The 19,559-nt window shown below is 42.3% G+C and overlaps 1 protein-coding gene across 1 annotated transcript in view; it reads left to right on the top strand.

The window, feature by feature from the left end:
* The first annotated feature begins 539 nt into the window (after positions 1 to 539).
* LOC109918532 (protein furry homolog) overlaps positions 540 to 19,559 on the top strand; it is a 269,885-nt gene continuing 250,865 nt past the window's right edge. The window contains exon 1 of the mRNA XM_048598115.1: positions 540 to 609. Within this exon, the coding sequence (XP_048454072.1) occupies positions 540 to 609 (70 nt within the window). The remainder of the gene's footprint in view (positions 610 to 19,559) is intronic.

Here is a 19,559-nt window from a genome sequence, read left to right as displayed (position 1 = left end):
GACAGAAAGGATACTAGAACCGGTTAAAGTCCCGTGACAGCAAAAAAAAAGATTTCACCGCCTCTTCGGTGTGGTTCGAGGTCGGTGCAGTGTTTGCGTGTGGAACCGCATGTATTCAATGGATCAAGGAAGCACTGTTCTCTTTCTTGCTTAGATTTAAATCTGACAGACTAAAAAAAGCAACGAACAGGCCACCTCAAACACTTTGAAGGACCCTTTCTAATAGTATTTGTCCAGCAATTGTTTTGAGCAAATATACAAAGAATGCATATTGAAAGACAGCAAACCGCAACATCATCTCAGTCTACCGATAAATACCAGCCATTGACAGACAGCATCCAGAGAAGATAAAAGCTAGACATCCAGAGACCAATTAAAGGCATCTTTGTATATTTAAAAGGACTGCTGAGGACGAGGATGAGAAACTGTACAGTATAAAAATCTCTTCTCTCTCCCAACCTGCTGTTTGCGGTACTGATTGGTGAACGCTACCTGCCATTGCTGCTTAGTATCACAGTAATTCTTTGTACACTGTCGATATGGCCAGCCAGCAAGATTCAGGCTTCTTTGAAATCAGCATCAAGTCATTGCTGAAATCCTGGAGCAACAGTAAGTAAACACCGTTCGTAGCGTTTTCTTTAGACACAGTGCTTTTTGTGGATAATGATTTTGGTTTATATATGTATTTTGTTGAATTGTCATTTTTTGTTTCCAGTTATCTCTTAAAATCAAAATATCATAGATGCAAATATTTCTCATTACGTGTGCAGGAATTAAGCGAGGTCTGTTTTGATTGAATTCCCTTATCAATCTGCTTTAAGGCCTGCACTTGCATTGCAATCCGGAGTAGCATTTCCTGCCTTTATTTGTGTTTAGTCTTCATAATGGAAAAAAAGTCCCTGCATTTAAAGCACAACAGTAGGGTGGGATGACTCCGTGCTAATTGTTTTTATAATTACTTCTTAGAATTGTGTCGTTCCATAGGCAACATTTTTATGTGTATTTGTTAACCATTTATTTGACTACAAATGACAGGTGGCGGAGCCTTTTATTTCATTTGGCTGTGATGGATTTTTTGACATGAAAATAAAAGATTTAGATAGAATTACGTTATGTGTTTTAGGGTTTCTGCAAGGATTTTATTTTGAAGTTGCTTATTTTGAACATAGAAATTAATTCTAAAACATTGTCATGTATAATGCCTGGTTCTAATATTTCATTGATTTAGAAAAAAGCAAAATAAAGGAATAAGAAGGTTTTAGATAGGGTACACACAATTCGTCACAGATTAATCAAGTAATGATAGACTGCTGCATAATGTATTAAACAAAAATAGTAACGAACTATGTGAATTTAAGAATTAACGTGAGTAATTAGTAATCAGTGTCATACATTCTGTCTCTGCACTCTGGCTTTAGAATTGTTTGCTTTTTGTCAGACCTCTTTCATGTTTTTGCCCTTCAAAATATTTTAATATGTTGCCCAATTGAGAGCTACTGTGATAATAGTTTAAAGTGATCTAAACTGATACTGTAAAGAAATCAGTACAGTCCAGGATATTGACGCGAGTGTACTATGCTATCTGCAGTACCTGTAACTATGTTAGGTCTTTGTATAAAATCTTTGACTTTTTTGGACATTGTGCCCTCCATAAACTTGAGTTCATCCAAAACTCTACCCATGTCTCAACTTGCAGCAAGGCCTGTTCCCCTCTCACCCGAGTGCTCACTGACCAAAATTAGCTGCCAGTGAAGTAATGACTTTTAAAATTGTCTGCCTTATTTTTCAGCTCGCTCTGTAGCTTTGTTCTTTTAATCCATGTAACCTCCCCCAATCCTCCTAATCATCGGACATTCAATATCCCCTAATTCTGACAACTTGTGCATTTCCAATCATAATTGTCCCACCATTGTTAGGCTAGGCCCCAATCTTTGGAATTCCCCCCCCACCCATCCAATTCATCTCACTGTTGCCCTACCTTGCTTTTTTCCTTTAAGACACTTCTTAAAACCACATTAAAACCTCTGACCTAATAGTGCCATGTGAGGCTTGGTGTCATCCTTTGTTTTACAGTGTTGTTATGAAACTCCGTAGCACATTTCATTGTGTTAAAGTCACAATATAAATATAAAGTCTTTCGTGTAAACTGCATTTACAACACTGACCAGCTTTGATTTTAAGTCCATTGTGAACTGTCGTTGATATAATTCATAGCCATTAAACAATAACATAACAATCAAAAGGCCTGCTAACATTTCAAATTTACAAATTTACCTTTGCAGTCCACTCCTTTTTATTCATGTTGTAGTTTGATTTTTCTTGAGAAGAGGAAATGATGACTATTTTGTTTACATAGAATCAGATTATACAACACAAAGATGATTATTCATCCAAACAGTCCATATTGGAGTTTATACTTTTCTGGATCCTTCTTCTCTTTTTTTTAATCTGATTTTTAGCAACATAACCTATTCCCTTCTCTGTCATGAGTTTACCTAGCCCTATTTATATTATTTTCCATAGCCATTCACAGTGGTAGCATATTCCATGTTTTTGCCACCTTGTACGTAAAAATGTTACTTCTGATTCCTTGTTTGATTTCTTGGCGACTATCTTAGATTGATGGCTTCTAGTTCACCCATTCCCACAAGTGGAAACACTTTTTTGTTTCTTTTTCTCTGTACCCTTTCAAAACATTTCAGGGCATCAGTTGGAGACATCTGAAGGATACCACTGTCAGCAGCCCACAAGTCTGTGTTCCAGTTCACTGGTGTCATGTACTTCAAGGGCATTCAATTTGAACACTTTGACACTATTCAGACATGGAGAGCTCTTGCCTTTGTTGCAGTGGCTGGATTTTCATAAGTACAGTGGATCATTGATTGCTCCATGTGTTCAGTCAAGGTGCCATCAGATAACTCTGCTTTGTTTATCAACCAAAAGGGAATTCCATGCAGTGTACGGATCATTTGTTGCCACCTTGAGTGTGGTGTATATGTGTGTACAAGATTTCCTGAAAGCTGCCATGACTCCCCTTGTCAGCTACATCTACCACAATCAAATATGGATCATATGTGACCTGCTGCATGAGGTGTTCCATCCTTTCAATGGAGATGATCATCAGGACAAATGCCTGAGGTGTCATGACACTCCTGCTAACAAAGAGGCTCCATTCTCAATGCAGGTGTGCACACTGACTCTGGAAATGCAGATACATGTTCACATATTTCTTGTTGCTGCTTCATGGTTTCATTTTCACTGTTTACTCCCAAGGCTCATCAGCTGTATCCAGCTGTACAGAGTTGGAATGTTCTGCTTATTCTGAAGAGCACTTTCCACTCTGGTACATGCTATTACTCATTTGTGATGTGCTTCTCAACATTTCCCACCCATCTATCAGTGATGCTAGATTCACCGAAGTGTGTGTGTCTCTGGTCCGTACCGTGGGTGTTCCTACATACCAAGGCCTACATCAGTTCAGAAGGCAGCTCACATCATCTTCTCCAGGGTAGTTGAGGATGGACAATAAATACTGGTCTTAGCAGTGATGTTCATAACACATGAATGAGTTTAAAACTGTGCACAGGATTCATATAATGGTGTATTCTATGAGTGCTGGTCCTCCTCTGGCTTCTCCCTCATCAGTTGTTTTGGGAGCTGCAATACACCCGCAGGAGCTGAATGACGTGTTAGTGCTGAAAGTGAAGGGCTCTTGTTGCACCTTTAGTTGTGTCCCTAACTAAGCCAGGAGCCTGGGTCCAAGTCCCACCTGCTCCAGAGGTATGTAAAAATATCTCTGAACAGGTTTAATTAGAAAATATAAAAGTGCTCATACAGGTTTTCAAATTAGTATTGTGCAGATCATGATATTTTAATATGTTAGCCTCAGTAATCTGGACTGGAGGCCTAGGTTCAAGTCCCAGAGGTGTGTAAAACATTTCTGAACAGGTTGATTAGAAAAATAGGTTAAATTTAAAAAAATTAAAATATACATTGGATATGAGTGTTGTTGGCCAAGCCCAATTTGTGTCTACCCCTAATTGCTGTTGAACTGATTGGCTTCCTAGAATGTTTTGGGGACAGTCTAGTTGCCCACATTGCTGTGATCTTGTAGTCACATGTAGGCCACAGCAGTAAGGATGGCAGATTTCTCCTGCCCAAAGGTCATTAGCAGCTGCCCTTGACAAGATGGTGGTGAGTCACTTTTTTGAACTGCTGCTACCCATGACTGTAGGTATATCCACAGTGATACTGGGAAGCAGGAGTGGATGGTCAAGGATGTTAACCCAACAATAGTGAAGGAATGTCAATATAGTTCCAAGCCAAGATGGTGAATGCATAGGAGGGGAACTCGCAGGTGGTGGAGGGAGTAAATGTTGAAGGTGGTGGATAGATGACAGTCAAGCAAATTGCTTTGTCCTGGACAGTATTTTGCTTTGTGAGTGTTGCTACAGCTCCATTCAGCTAGGCAAATGGAAAGTATTCCGTCACACTCCTAACTTAACGTAAAGGTCTGCAAAACTGAAAAAGGTCCTTCGGCCCACTGGTCCATGCTGGTCAAAAATAACCACCTACCTCTTCTAATCCCATTTATCAGTACTTGCCCATAACATTGTCTGACTTGGCAGGCGATTGCACATCTAAATACTTCTTAAATGTTGTAAGGGGTTCTCCCTCAACCACCCCTACAGGCAGTGAGTTCCAGATTCTCACCACCGTCTGAAAAACATTTTCCTCAACTCCATTCTAAACCTCCTGCCCCTTACCTTAAATTTATGCTCCCTAGTCATTGATCCCTCCATCAAGGGGAACAGCCACTTCCTGTCTACCATATCTATGCTCCTCATAATTTTATATATGTCTAAACATGCCCCCTCTCAGCCTCCTCTGCTCCAAGGAAACCAACCACAGTGTATCTAATCTCCCATCGTAACTAAAATTCTGCAGCCCAGGCAACATCCTGGTAAATTTCCTTTGCACCTTCTCTAGTGCAGTCACGTATATTTAATATGGATTCCAGAACTGCACATAATACTCTAGTTATAGTTTAACCAACGATTTTTACAGTTACAGAATTTTTAAATTCACTCATGGGACATGGGCATCACTGGCTGGCCAACATTTATTACCCATCCTCAGTTGCCCTTGAGAAGGTGGTGGTGAGCTGCCTTCTTGAACCACTGCAGTCCACCAGCCATAGGTTGACTCATAGTGCCCTTAGAAAGGAAATTCCAGGACTTTGGCCCAGTGATAGTGAAGAAAGGGCAAGATATTTCCAAGTTAAGATGATGAGTGGCTTGGAGGGGAACTTGCAGATGGTGATGTTCCCATTTTATCTGCTGCCTTTATCCTTCTAGATGGAATGGTCATGGATTTGGAAGGTGCTGTCTAAGGTTCTTTGGTGAATTTCTGCGGTGCATCTTGTAGGTAGTAACAGCAGTATGCACTGAGCGTCGATGGTGGAGGGAATGGATGCTTGTGGCTGTGATGCCAATCAAGTGGGCTGCTTTGTCCTCAATGGTGTCAAGCTTCTTGAGTGTTGTTGGAGCTGCACCCATCCAGGCACATGGAGAGTATTCCATCACAGTCCTGACTTATGCCCTGTAGATGGAGGACAGGCTTTTGGGAGTCAGTAGGTGAATTACCCACTACAGTATTCCTAGCCTCTGACCAGCTCTTGTGGTCACTGTATTTATGTGGCAAGTCCAGATGAGTTCCTCATCGATGGTAACCCCAAAGATGTTGATAGTGGGGGAATTCGGAAATGGTAACACTGTTGAATATCAAGGGACGGTGGTTAGATTGTCTCTTATTGGAGATGGTCATTTTCTGGCATTTGTGTGGTGCAGATGTTACTGAATGATTGCCAGCCCAAGCCTGGCTAATGTCCAAAGAAAACCCCAAAGTACTGTCGATGCACAAAATCTGTTCTGAAGAAGTGTCACTGGACCTGAAATGTTAACTCTGCTTTCTCTTCATGGATGCTGCCAGACCTGCTGAGTTTTTTCCAGCAATTTCTGTTTCTACCTATTGTCTAGATCTTCTTGTGTTTGAACGTGGACTGCTTCAGTATGTGAGGAGTTGCGAATGGTGCTGAGCATTTTTCCAGTCTCTATCAATCGTCCCCATTTCCGACCTTTGAAGTAGCTGAAGTAGGTTGGGCCTAGGACAGTATCCTGAGGAATATCTGCAGAGATGTCTTGGAGCTGAGATGACTGACCTCCAATAAAAATCTTGCAAATTGCTAGGTATGACTCTAACCAGCAGAGAGTTTGGATTCTAGTACTCATTGATTCCCGATTGCCAGGGCTCCTTGACACCACACTCGGTCAAATACTGCTTTGCTGTCAAAGGCTGTCACTCTCACCTCATCTCTGGAATTCAGCGCTTTTGTCCATGTTTGTACCAAGGCTACAAGGAGGTCAGGAGCTGAATGGCCCTGGCAGAACCCAAACTGGGCATCACTGAGCAGGTTATTGCTGAGCAGGTACTGATTGATTGCACTGTTAATGACACCTTCCATCACTTTACTCATGATCACAAACAGACTGATGTGGCAATAATTGGCCAGAGTGTCTTTGTCCTGCTCTTAAACTCTCTGCCTCAGCTCATGAAGAAAAATACCCCATATTCTTTCTTAACCACTTTACCTACCTGTCCAGTTCCTTAAAGGATTGGTGGACATGTGTACCAAGGTCTGTCTGATCCTCAGTGCTTCCCAGGCTCCTGCTGTTCATCATGAATCATTAGGATTTTCTTTTATTTTACGCATTATTCTTTCATGCCCCCTTTTTGCTTTCCTATTTGCCTTTGTCGATTTCCTCTTGTACATTCTGTAGTCCTATAGGGTTTTTGCTATTTTGAGCCCTCGGTATCTGCTATAAGTCTCCCTTTTTCTCTTTATCCAATCCTGTATATCCATGCTGTCCAGGGTTCGCTGAATTTGTCGTTCCCACCCTTTTTCTTTATTGGAACATGTTGGCCGTGTAGTCTCCCTATTTCCTCCTTGAATGAGTCCCACTGCGCTGACACAGATTTACCTGAAGGTATCTGCTCCCAATCCAATCTGGCCAAATCATATTTGATCCAATTAAAAACAGGTTTCCCCCAGTTATAACTTTGATTTCAAAGCCATCCTGGCCCTTTTCTGTAATAACCTTGATGCAATGGAGATATGAACGCTGTCTGCAAAATACTCCCCCACTGATACTTCAACCACTAGCCTGGCTTTATTACGTAAAATTAAGTCCAGGCCCAGCTATCCCATGTAGGGCCATCTACAGACTGGCTTAAAAAGTTCTCCTGGATGCAAGATAATTCTGCTCCCCCCAAACCTCTCACATTATGACTCCCCAAATTAACATTGGAGAAGTTGAAGTTCACCTACTATCACTACCTATTACTTCTACATTTATCTGAACTTTGTCTACATGTCTGCTCTTTTATTTCTCTCATAGTGTTAGGTGACCTATAGTACACACCCAGCCATATGATTGCTCCCTTTCTACATTGTTGGGTAGATGCCAGTGTTGTAGCTGTACTGGAACAGCTTGATTATGTGTGCTGAAGTGCAAGTCTTCAATACTATTGCTCAAATGTTGTCAGGGTTCAATCCAAACTCCATCTGTGATATTGGGGACCTACAAAAGAAGGCTGACCTGGATTATCCACAAGACATCTCTGACTGAAGATTATTGCAAATACTTCGTTCTTATCTTTTGCACTAATGTGCTGGGCTCCCCTATCACGGAGGATGCTGATTTTAGTGGATCCTCCTCCTCCAGTGAGTTGTTTAATTTCCACAACCATTCAACACTGGATGTGGCAGGACAGCAGAGCTTAGATCTGATCTGTTAGTTATGGAATTGCATAGGCCCATGTATCACATGTTGCTCATGTTGTTTGGCCTGCAGGTAATCCTGTCTTATACCTTTACTAGGTTAACACCTCAATTTTAGGTATGACTGGTGCAGTTCCTGGCATGCCTCCTGCATTTTTCGTTGAACTAGGGTTCATCCCCTGGCTTGACCCAGAAGAATATATCCATAAAACTGTTCAATGAGATACACTTTTTTTCAACTTTTTTCAAAGCGGAGTTCCATTGTGAGGTTGTTGGCTTGCTCGCCAAGCTGGCTGGTTATTGTACAGACATTTCATCACCATGCTAGGTAATATCATTAGTGTGGCCTTCAATGAAGCGCTGTTGTTCTACTCCGCTTGGAATTTGTGATCTGGTTTGTTAAGTTGGGTTGTGTCATTTCCGGTTCTCTTTTGCATGGGTTTGTATATGGGGTCTAATTCCACTTACTGGTTGATTGCATTACATTGAAAACCAGGCCTGTAGGAATTCTAGTGCATGTCTGTGGTTGGCTTGAGCTAGGATGGTCACGTTGTCCCAGTTAAATTGATGGCCTTCATTGTCCAAGTGCACTGAGATGAGGGAAAGCAGCAAAATGACCCTGATGGAGTTCAACCAGTATCTCTCGGCGGCCTTTACTCGGGACAATCAGCCTTGCTCTCCGTCGTAATATGCCGTCATCTTTGGTGATCTAGTCTTGCCGTGTCCAGAAAGGTTTCAATCTGGGTTGCAATGGCCTGTCTATGTACCCCATTACCAACAGCAGTTTTTGTTTGATTAGGACAGGATCTTTTTGTGTCCACAGTTGGATATTGTCAGCAGTGACTGGAAGGGAGTCCAGGAAGTTCAAAACCAAAATGGACTGTTCCAGAGGAGGCACCACTGGTGAAGTATCTGCAAGTGGGAGGTGGGTCAATGCATTCGCATTAGCCACTTGGCTTCCTGCGTGGTGTTCTAACTTGAACTTGTACGTGCTGAGAATAAGGCCCAACTGCTGAATTCTACAGGAAGCTATGTGTGGCACCACCCTGTCTTCCTTCAGTAGTCCTAGCAGGGGTTTGTGATCTGTTCCTGTGACAAATTCCCATCTGTAAAGGTATTGGTGGAACTTCCTTACACCAAGATGACTGCCAACCGTTCCTTCTCTACCTGGGCATATTTGCATTCGGCATCACCCAAAGTCTAGGAAGCATACGCTATCCGATGTTCCTCTCCATTGGACCACCAGTGAGCCAACACTACCCCTATACCTTACAGGGAGACATCGCATGTCAGCACTACCTTTGGTTTCAGATGGTAGTGGGCCAACACCTTAGATGACGATAGCTGCTTTTTCACTCCACTAAAGGCTACTTCTTGCCTATGCAACCATTTCTAAGGCTGACCCTTTTTCAAAAACAGGTGTAAGGATGCCAAGATGGCGGCCAGGTTATGTATGAATTTTCCACAATAATTTACTCACCCAAGGAAAGACCTAAGCTCTGGAACAGACATGGGATCCGTGGCTCATTTGATCGCCCTCACCTCTAGGACACCCTGCCCCTATGCACTTTCCGGTTCTTGGCCCACTCCTACGCACCTTCCAGCTCCCAGCCCGCCCCAACTTGCCTTCCAACCACCTCTAGGACACCTTGCCCCTTTGCACTTTCTGGTTCTCAGCCCGCCCTACGCACCTTCCAGCTCCTAGCCAGCCCCAACTCGCCTTCCGACCACCTCTAGGACACACTGTCCCGATGTACCTTCCAGTTCTCGGCCCACCCCAAAGCACCTTCCAGCTCCCATCCCGCCACTGTTCACCTTCTGGCCACCTCTAGGACAGCCCGTCCCTATACCTCCCCGGGATGAAAGCTTTCGGGACGACGTATGCACTATCCGGCTTTTGGAACAATCCACTCACCTTCCAGTTCTCAGCAAGGCCTGCTAGACCTGGGGACATGTAAGACACAGTACATATGAAACAATCCAAACATAAAGGGTTGAGTCCGCACCCCAAGGCCCGAGTCCGAGTCCACACATGAAGGCCGAGTCCACACCTGTAGGCCGAGTCTGCGCCCGAAGGCCCAAGTCCACATCCAAAGGCAGCAAACATACACCTTGCAGCATACGTACAAATATTCAGTCCATCCTTGAGGCCTGGTCCACTTGCAGAAACATAGCAGGCACCTAGAAGCCAGGCCTACACTCGAGGATATGGCCATCCATTGGGAAGGCCTGTCTACCACAGAGGCCTGGTCCACCCAAAGAGGCCTAGCCCACTCAAGGAAACACAGTCAACTCGCAAAGGCACAGCTGACTCATGGAGGCTCAGTCCAGAAACAAGAAGGTGAAAACACATACAAAAGTAACATGCAAATACTTAAAACTGTGATGCAAGGAGCAAGCCTTACTACCAAGTCATCTTTACTTTGGCTCTAAAAATAACAATACACTGGCTGTAACCAGCCAGCTCGGGGTCAATCACCTGAACTGAGAAGATTCTAATCCCCTGGTTTTTTTTTGTGTTGTTCCCTTACACTACTGCCGTCCGTCCAGCAGTAGTGCTTACCTTCCCCAGCAGCCTTGTTGTGCATGTGCAGACATGAGACACAGTTTTAAAAAAAAAACAGGTGGGCAAATAACTTTATTAACACACCACCACCACCAGGAAAATCACCCATGTGACCAAAGCATCAGTATCAAGCAGAGTCCCTGTAAGGGCAATGCCTATGTGAGAGAAAAAGGTGAGGGGGAGGGTAGGGATCAAATCAAAATAGAGTTTGTGGGGGAAACAAAGCACTCCACACCCCGCGGTGCCCACCTCTCCTGAAAGGCATTGAGAGCACCAGCGCACACCACTTGCTTCTTCTCCAAGGACACCTGGGCACAGATGTAGCCAATCTCTTGGTTATATTATTATTACCTTTTTTTTCAACCAAAGCCCTGCCTGACCTCTCGGGTAAAAATAAGGGATCCCATAACACTAGGTCATGATGTCCTAGCCAGTATCATATACTGTGGGATCTTGTTGTGCATGTATTATCTACCATGTTTACAACATGACCACAGTGACAACACGTAAAGAACCAGTAAAATTCTATCTTACTGAAATAACTGCACAGAGGCCAGGTCCTGTCACCAAGTCACCCTTTATTCACTAGTTCACAGTACACTGGCTGAGGCCAGCCAGCTCAGAGTCAGTTCTCAACTGAGGAGATTCTAATCTCCTGGTTATATATATTTTTAGTAGTGCTTACCTTCCCGAGCAGCCTTGTTGTGCTTGTGCAGGCATGAGACACAGTAAAAAACACCAGGTGGGCAAATAACTTTATTAACAAACCACCACCAGGAAAATCACCCATGTGACCAAAGCATCAGTATCAAGCAGAGTCCCTGTAAGGGCAATGCCTATGTGAGAGAAAAAGGTGAGGGGGAGGGTAGGGATCAAATCAAAATAGAGTTTGTGGGGGAAACAAAGCACTCCACTCCCCGCGGTGCCCACCTCTCCTGAAAGGCATTGAGAGCACCAGCGCACACCACATGCTCCTTCTCCAAGGACACCTGGGTGTGGACATAGCCATTCTCCTGGTTATATTGGTCAGCCAGGGCTTTCATGATTGGCCCAGGTTAACAGCCCCAATCAATGACCTTGTCAACAAGGTCAACCTGGTTCCAATCAATATGTGGTCATCGTTAAATTTTTAATTCCAGATTCTTTTCAATTTAAGAACTACCATCTGTCTTATTGAGACCTGAACCTGAGAACCTGTGTCCCCAGACATTTTACATCTTGGAATTACTAATTCAGTGACTCATACTGGCCAATTGTAAACAGTCGTAGCTTATTGCTCTGCTGTGGGGAGGAAATTTGTATTGGAGGCATGGGGTGGCTGTGAGGGTTGTGAGGGTGACCTTAAGTAGCAATTTGTTCAGCACTGGCACTTTATACTCATCTGTTGTATTGGTAAGCAATTCTTGTTTCATACAAGCATATGGTGACCATACTTTTCACAAATCTCCCTTCGGGCCTACATGTGACTACAGACCTGCGGTTGACATTTAACTGCCATCTGAAATAACCCAAGGAAGCCACTCATGTCAAGGGTCACTAGGAGTGGTCAACGGTGCTGACCCTGGAAGGGGCTCCCACATCTCATCAAAGAATAAAGAAAAATAATCCTTTGAATAGTGGTGTAACCCAGGTGCTATTAGGAAGGGGTTTCTGGATTTTAAGCAAACAACAGTGAAAGAATTATGATATACCGTAGTTCCAGGTCGAATGGTGGATGGCTTGAATGGGAATTTGCAGGTGACAGTATTCTCATGCACCTGCCGTTGTGCTTCTATGTGATGAGGGTCACAGGTTTGGAAGTTGTTGTCAGAAGAGTCTTGGTGAGTTACTGTTGAAACAGAGGACCAGGTGATGAATGCACTGAAATTTACATTCATAGTGTAATTTTGGTTGGCTGGGAATTAAAATGATGTTGCATAAGAGCATAAGAGTTTACTATAATTTTTTACTGTGAAAAGTTATGTTTCAATTCTCAAATAACCAATTAATGTCCCCTGTATGCGTTTCAAACCAAAGATCTCTGGGGGCAGAGCAGTCAGGCAGCTGAGATGAAAGATACAATTAAGCAATAACACAATGAACATAGTACTGAATGTTTTATTCCATTACTTTACCCGAGACTAGTTAATGCTTCAGTTGAGCACAACTTCCCACTTAAGTGGGGAATCTTTAACTGCTGATGAGTTTCCAACAGAAAACCGCTGTGCCGAATAAGATTCACACCTGTTTGTGCCAGACTGAGACAACTTTCAGGTTTGCTTAACACAGTCAGAAGCAGTAGCTGACCAGTAGAAAGTTAACAACCGTTGGTTGTTTTCCAGGATTCAAGGTAAGGTTGTGAACTAGAAGAGCTGAAGATTCTTCTCACAACAATTGAAGTTGAAATTACTCATTCACTGGATGTGCCCAGCACTGGCAAGGTTAGTTTTTATTGCCCTTCCGTAATTGTGCTGGAGAAGGTGTTGGTGAACTGCTTTTTCTCCACTCGTTGGGGTGTAGGGACACCCATAATGCTAGAAGGGAGGGAGTTCCAGAATTTTGTTTGAACAACCACGAAGGAATGATGACAAAGTTCCAAGTAGGAACATAAGTACGTTCTTTATTAGTAAGGGAATAAAGGGTTACAGGAAAAGGCAGGAGAATGGGGTTGAGAAACATACCAGTGATGATAGATTGGCGGAGCAGACTTAATGGGCTGAATGGCCTTATTCTGCTGCTATATCTTATAGTCTTAAGTCAGGATGGTATGTAGCTTGAAAGGAAGTTTGCGGGTGGTGGTGTTCTCATGCATCTGTTGCCCTTGTCCTTATACTGGAAGAGGTGGTAATGAGTTTGGACTGTGCTATCAGAGGAGCTTTGGTGTGTTACTGCAGTGCATTTTGTGAATGGTACATATGGCTGCCATTGTGTATCAGTAATGAAGGGGGTGCATGTTGAAGGTGGTGGATGGAGTGCCAATCAAGGAGTTGCTTTGTTCTGTATGGTGTCAAATTTCTTGTGTTTTTGGAGCTACACATTATCAGCCAAATGAAGAATATGCCATCACACTCCTTCCTTCTGCCTTGTAGACGCTGGACAGGCACTGGGGAGACAGGGGGTGAGATACATGCTGCAGAATTCCAAGCCTCTGAATGGCTTTTGTAGCCAGATCTTTTAAATGACTGATCCAGTTCGATTTCTGATCAATGGTAATCCCTACGATTCTTACTACAATTGATGATAATTTCATTCTCTCCATTAATAAGCCTGGCTTTTAATTCCAAATACACTTCAATGAATTCAAATTCCCCCAGCTGCTGTGTTTAGACTTGAATGCCCTCTACAACTCACCCCCCACCCCCACCCTCCAAGAAAAAAATTAGCCTGGAGTGATGTGTTACTTGTCCTGTACATTACTGCTATACTGCAGTCTTTCCTAATGACTAAGAGAGTGCTGGAGGAGACATCAGCTGTCAGAAGCCACTGTGACGTCGCTATGAGATGCTTGTCAGAGAGGTTGAATCCACCTTTTTGCCAGAACATCCAATGCTAAAAGCCCTGAAGGCCACAGTATTGGTAACTGTTTTTGTCTCGGGCTGTGTAGGGGGACCTTAATGGCATAGTGTAGCCTGGAGTCCACACAGATTTTCTCTCCGACCACTTTATCATTTTCACTGACTCATTTGTTCGGTGATGCAAACACGTACTATCAATACCTTCTATATTTGAGTTGACATGTGAAGTAGTTGGACTATCAGAAGTAGAATTAGAAGGATTCATCCATATCCTCAATAACTATCAACCCTCTACAAATATAAAACCACAACACACATGGAAACCATTAATTTGCTAGACACCACAGTAATTAAATTGGTACAAAGCAACACACAAAAATTAACACATCTTTGTTTTTAAAATAATGGGCACATAAAAATCCATCCTAAACTTCCCTTCAGCAGGCTGGTGAGGTCTAAGCCAAACCATTTTCGTTGCACATACACAAATTTATAAGATTCTAACCAGGCAGTTCCTATCATTTTATGCCACCATCTGATATTTCATTCTTTGATTTTAACAACTGACTTAATACATTTTTCTTTGTATAGTTGTTCCTGAATTTATGCAGACATAAGCTAGAAAATTCACATCAGTTTGTAAGGAAACCATTATCTCAGTGTTTTCAATTTTTCCTGGCTTCTAGTTAGCAGTGTATTGTTTTTGTTGATAGCTTAAGTGAACTGGCATACTAGGCCAAGGAATAGATCAATAACAATGCAGTGGCAGATATTTCAGAATACTCAGAACAAGCATATTCCTACTATAAAGAAAAAATTGAAAGAATTGACCCACTATCTGGTTAGTGAAAGGCGTTAGAGAAAGCATCAAAACTTAAGGATAAAGTATATATCGGTGTGGTTTCAAGTCCCATCTGCTCAGAGATGTTGTTACAAATCTGAACAGCTTGATTAAAAATACTTATAATTCTTCAAAGTGAATGGCAGGTTAGGCGATTGTTCAGAACGTAAAGAACAGCAGAGAATTGCATAATCACGGAATACTGCGTGTAGTTCTGGTCTCCCTACTATAGGAAGAAAGCTGTGAAACTTGAAAGGGTTCAGAAAAAATTTAGAGGGATATTTTCAGGGTTGGAGGTTATGAGCTACGGAGAAAAGCTGAATAGGCTGGGGCTGTTTTTCCTGAAATGTTGGAGGTTGAGGGGGTGACCTTATAGAGGTTTATAAAGTCATCAGGGCATGGAAAGGGTGAATAGCCAAGGTCTTTTCCCTTGGGTGGGGGTGTCCAATACTAGATGGCATAGGTTTAAGGTGAAAGGGGCAAGATTTAAAAGGGACCTAAAGGGCAACTTTTTCATGCAGAGGGTGGTGCATATATGGAATGAGCTACCAGAGGAAGTGGTGGAGGCCGGTATAAATACAACATTTGAAAGGCATCTGGATAGGTGTATGAATAGGTAAGGTTTAGAGGGATATGGGCCAAGTTAGGGATATGGGAACTAGATTAATTTAGGATATCTGGTCGGCATGGACGAGTTGGACCGAAGGGTCTATTACCATGCTGTACAGCTCTATGACTTTATGATCTAGTCATGAGGGAGAAGTTAGACTGTACAAGGAAGTTAGCTGGAATTGTAAACATGGGTGGTAAGAGTTTCTACAGATATTTGAAAACTAAGTAGGAGCATTGTTCTTCTACAGAGTGAGAATGAGGAGCTAATAGCAGATTAAATGAACAATATTTTGCTTCTGTATTCTCTACAACATCGCTATAGAGGATATAAAAAAGTCATTGCCGTAAAAGTTGTAAATGAAGAGGTTGAAGGAACAGAGGAACTTATTGAAATTGAAATCACTAGGAAAGCTAAGCAAACAGTTGGAGCTGCAGGCTGGATCCACGTGGACTTCATCGTAGGATCTTAAAAGAGGTTGCAAAATACGTAGTAGATGTGTTTTTAATTTTTCAATATTTGCTAGATTCAGGAAAGGTTCCATCAGACTGGAAAGTAGCAAATATAATTTCCTCTATTTGAAGAAGTAAGGAAGACTGATAGCAGGAAACTGGGCCAGTTAGTTGATGCCTGCCACAGGGAAGGTGTTAAAATCGATCATTAAAGAAATTATAGCTGGGCACTTGGAAAAACTGAAGATAATCAAGAAGAGACAGCGTGGTTTCAACAAAGGGAAATCATGTGTAACCAATTTATTAGTGCTGTCTAAAGGAATAACATGTGCTGTGGATAAAGGGGAGCCTGTAGATATAGTGTGGTAGGATTTTTAGAAGGAGTTTGATAAGATTCTGCATCAAAGTTATTGCACAACATAAAAGCACATGAATGTAGATTGTAAAATTAGCATGGATGGAACATTGGCTAGTAAACAACAGAGAGTACGCAAGGATGTGACAGTTTGACAGTGTTCCGTTTTGGGACACCAACTTTTCACAATTTAAATCGATGACGGATGAGGAGAGCAAAGGCGTGGTAGCTAAATTTGCAGATGACACAAAGTTAATAGGAGAGTATGCTCTAAAGAAAGTGTAAGGAGTATGCAGAAACACAGATTCTATTCTCTCCGTCATTTTGTTATGAAGCCTCCTTCTACCACATTACCCTTGCCAACTGCTTCATCTGTCCCCCTTTAACAGCCTTCATCATCTCATCCCTCCCCAACCCTGCAGCCTCTGTTTTCCTCCCAACCCCACTTTCGGCTTCCTTCTCTTCCAGCTACCCCACTGCCTAACTTGGAGCTTCTTTTCCTTCTCTTCTAATGCTATTTGGCAAGTTTATCTTGTTCCTACTCTCCTTACAATTTCCTTTCCCCTCCCAATCTTTTTGGTGCCTCCCTCTCCCCTCAATTCTCTTGGAGTCTCTGTCATTGCCCCTCCAGTCTTGCAGCTGCTCCCCCATCACACCATCATCTTGAAAAGGAGGCCCTACCTTGTTACCAGCAAAGATGGAACACCATCAACTCTCAATGCTAGCTCTTACTTTCCTAACTGCTTGTTGCTCCTCTGTTCACAAGCTGTTGTCCAAGTTTAATTGTTTCAGAAAGCACATTGATTTGGAGAACTGCACTTCACTAATTCTGTTTAAGACCGTAATACATAGGAGCAAAGGTAGGCTATTTGACTCATCAAGTCTATTCCACCCTTCAATGAGACCATGGCTGAGCTGATAATTCTCAGCTCCACTTTGCCTTATTCACATAACTTGATTCCCTTAATGATCAGAAATCTGTCTATCTCAGCCTTGAATATCCTTAATGACCCAACCTTGACAGCCATTGTGGTTAAAGAATTCCATATTTTCACAAGCCTCTGAGAGAAAAAAAAATCCTTCTCATCTCTCCTAAATGTGCAAGATCTTATTCTGAGATTATCCCCTCTGGTCCTAGACTTACCCACAGTCTTTCTGCATTTATCCTGTTAAGTCCTCTTGAGAATCTTACATGTTTCAATAAGGTCTCCTTTCATTCTTCTAAATTCTCATGAGCACAAGCCCAACCTATTCCACCTTTCCTCATAAGAAAATTTCTCCATACTCTGGATGAACATTGTGACCTTGCTTTGAACAGCCTCCAGTGCTAGTATATCATTCCTCAAATAAAGGACCAAGACTTTTCACAATATTTCAGCTGTGGTCTGACTAGTGCCTTGTTTAGTTTTAGTAAGACCACCCTATTTTTGTACTCTATTCCCTTTGAAATAAAGGCCAACACTCAATCTGTCTTACGTACGTATTACTTGCTGAACTCGGATGCTAAGGCTTTGCGATTTATGTGTGAGGATCCCCAAATATCTTTCCCCAGTTAAATAATACTCAGTTCTCCTTTTCTTCATGCCAGAGTGCATAATCTTCCAATGTTATATTCCATCTGCCAATTTTTTTTTTTGTCCAGTTACTTAACCGGTCTACATCCCTCTGTAAACTCCTTTGTATCATCCTTAATCTTCTAGTCAGTCCATGCTAATATCCTACTCACAATACCAGAGTTCCTTATTTTGTTAAATAAGTGCGATACCTTATCAAATGTCTTTGGACATCAAAATATATATTGCATTTACTGGTTTCCCTTTATCTACCCTGCTTGTTACCTCCTTAATGAATTGTAATAAATTTGTCAGACATGATTTTCCCTTCATTAAGCTATGCTGACTCTGCTTGGTTACATGATGTTTTGTTATGCATTCTTTGCAATAGACTCTAACATTTTTCCAATGCCACGTGTTAAACTGACTAGCTTTTTTTACCTTTTTTTTTGTCTCCTTCTGTTTTTGAATTAAAGTGTTGCCTTGGCAGTTTTCCAATCCACCAGCACCTTTTCAGAAACTAAGGATCCTTAGAAGATTACTATCAATGCATCTACTATCTCTGTTGCTACTTCCTCTAAATTCTTAGGATAGGGAGCACCTTTACTGTGATTGGTCACCCATAGTCGAATTTTTGCAGACCTTTTAGTGACTCTTAGGCATGAATTGCCCATAACGTCTGTATATTTTGAGCACTGTTGCAGGGAACTATGGATAGTAACCATGTTATCATGAAAACCCCAGCAGTCCAGCCTATTTATAAACAGAAAGAAATACCTCTCACTCGATGTTCAATTATTTTGCAAACACCAAAAGGGAATCCTGTAAGTCTGTGCAAGGCAGATGGGCAGTATCTATGACTTGTACCTACTCGGGGACTCCCAGGTCGCAGCCATATTTGCTGTACACGATGCTTTAGAAGACTGGTTGCTGTGTGTCAAGAGCTCCCTGCTGAAGAGATTGAAGTGGCTCATGACACCATCCAGGGGTCCTAGGATGGAAGCTGAGTGTTGATATAATAGCCATGGTGCAACCTGGAACAATACGAATCAGACAATTGGTCACCTCAGGATGAGGTTTCAGTCCTGGACAGATCAAGAGGAGCTCTGCAATTACACCACATCCTGAGGAGGAGGAGCCAGAGCAGAGTATTCATCGCTTTGACGTTCCGCTCCATGTGGATGTGGGGGATTCAGTGCTGGGAGAAGTGTAAGGACATGTCAGGGAGTGCATGGATGGCTATGAGACACATGAAGCCTTAATGCTGCAGAGGTTCCAGTAGTTCAGACATGCAAAGCATATTCACAGCTTGTACTCCAGTTACATTATTTCTCACCCACATTTGGAAGAAAAACAAGTTACATAAGTTATATTAGCACGTTCGCGACAACTTTCCCAAAGTCAAAAATGACACAACACTAGGTTATAGTCCAACAGGTTTATTTGAAATCACAAGCTTTCAGAGCGCAGCCCTTTTTGTCAGGTGCAGTGAGGGGAGAGCACACAGCACAGAGTTTATAGGCAGAGAGATCAAAGGATCATACAACTGGTGTGAGTGGAGTGAACAAATCTAAAATGGTTGATTGACTGCCTCCTGTTGAATCTTTAATTATTTATACATTCCTGCATTCTAGAAATTGCACAAGCAGGATATGAAGAACTCTGTTGAAAAGAAGATGCATCTTAATCAATTGAAACTTGCAAATTCCAGAATCTGTTTCAAGTCACTACCCTGAGATAATTAAAGGTTTCATCAGTGTCTGCCTAACTTTCCAAACTTCAAACAGACAAAATGATAGGAATATACAAAGGTAACATCTCGGGTCAGAAACTGAATTGTAGGTGTGA

The sequence above is a fragment of the Rhincodon typus genome, chromosome 6, assembly GCF_021869965.1.
Source record: "Rhincodon typus isolate 14 chromosome 6, sRhiTyp1.1, whole genome shotgun sequence".
NCBI lineage: Eukaryota > Metazoa > Chordata > Chondrichthyes > Orectolobiformes > Rhincodontidae > Rhincodon > Rhincodon typus.
The sequence above is the reverse complement of the archived record's forward strand: the minus strand, read 5'-3'. Positions and strand labels throughout refer to the sequence as shown.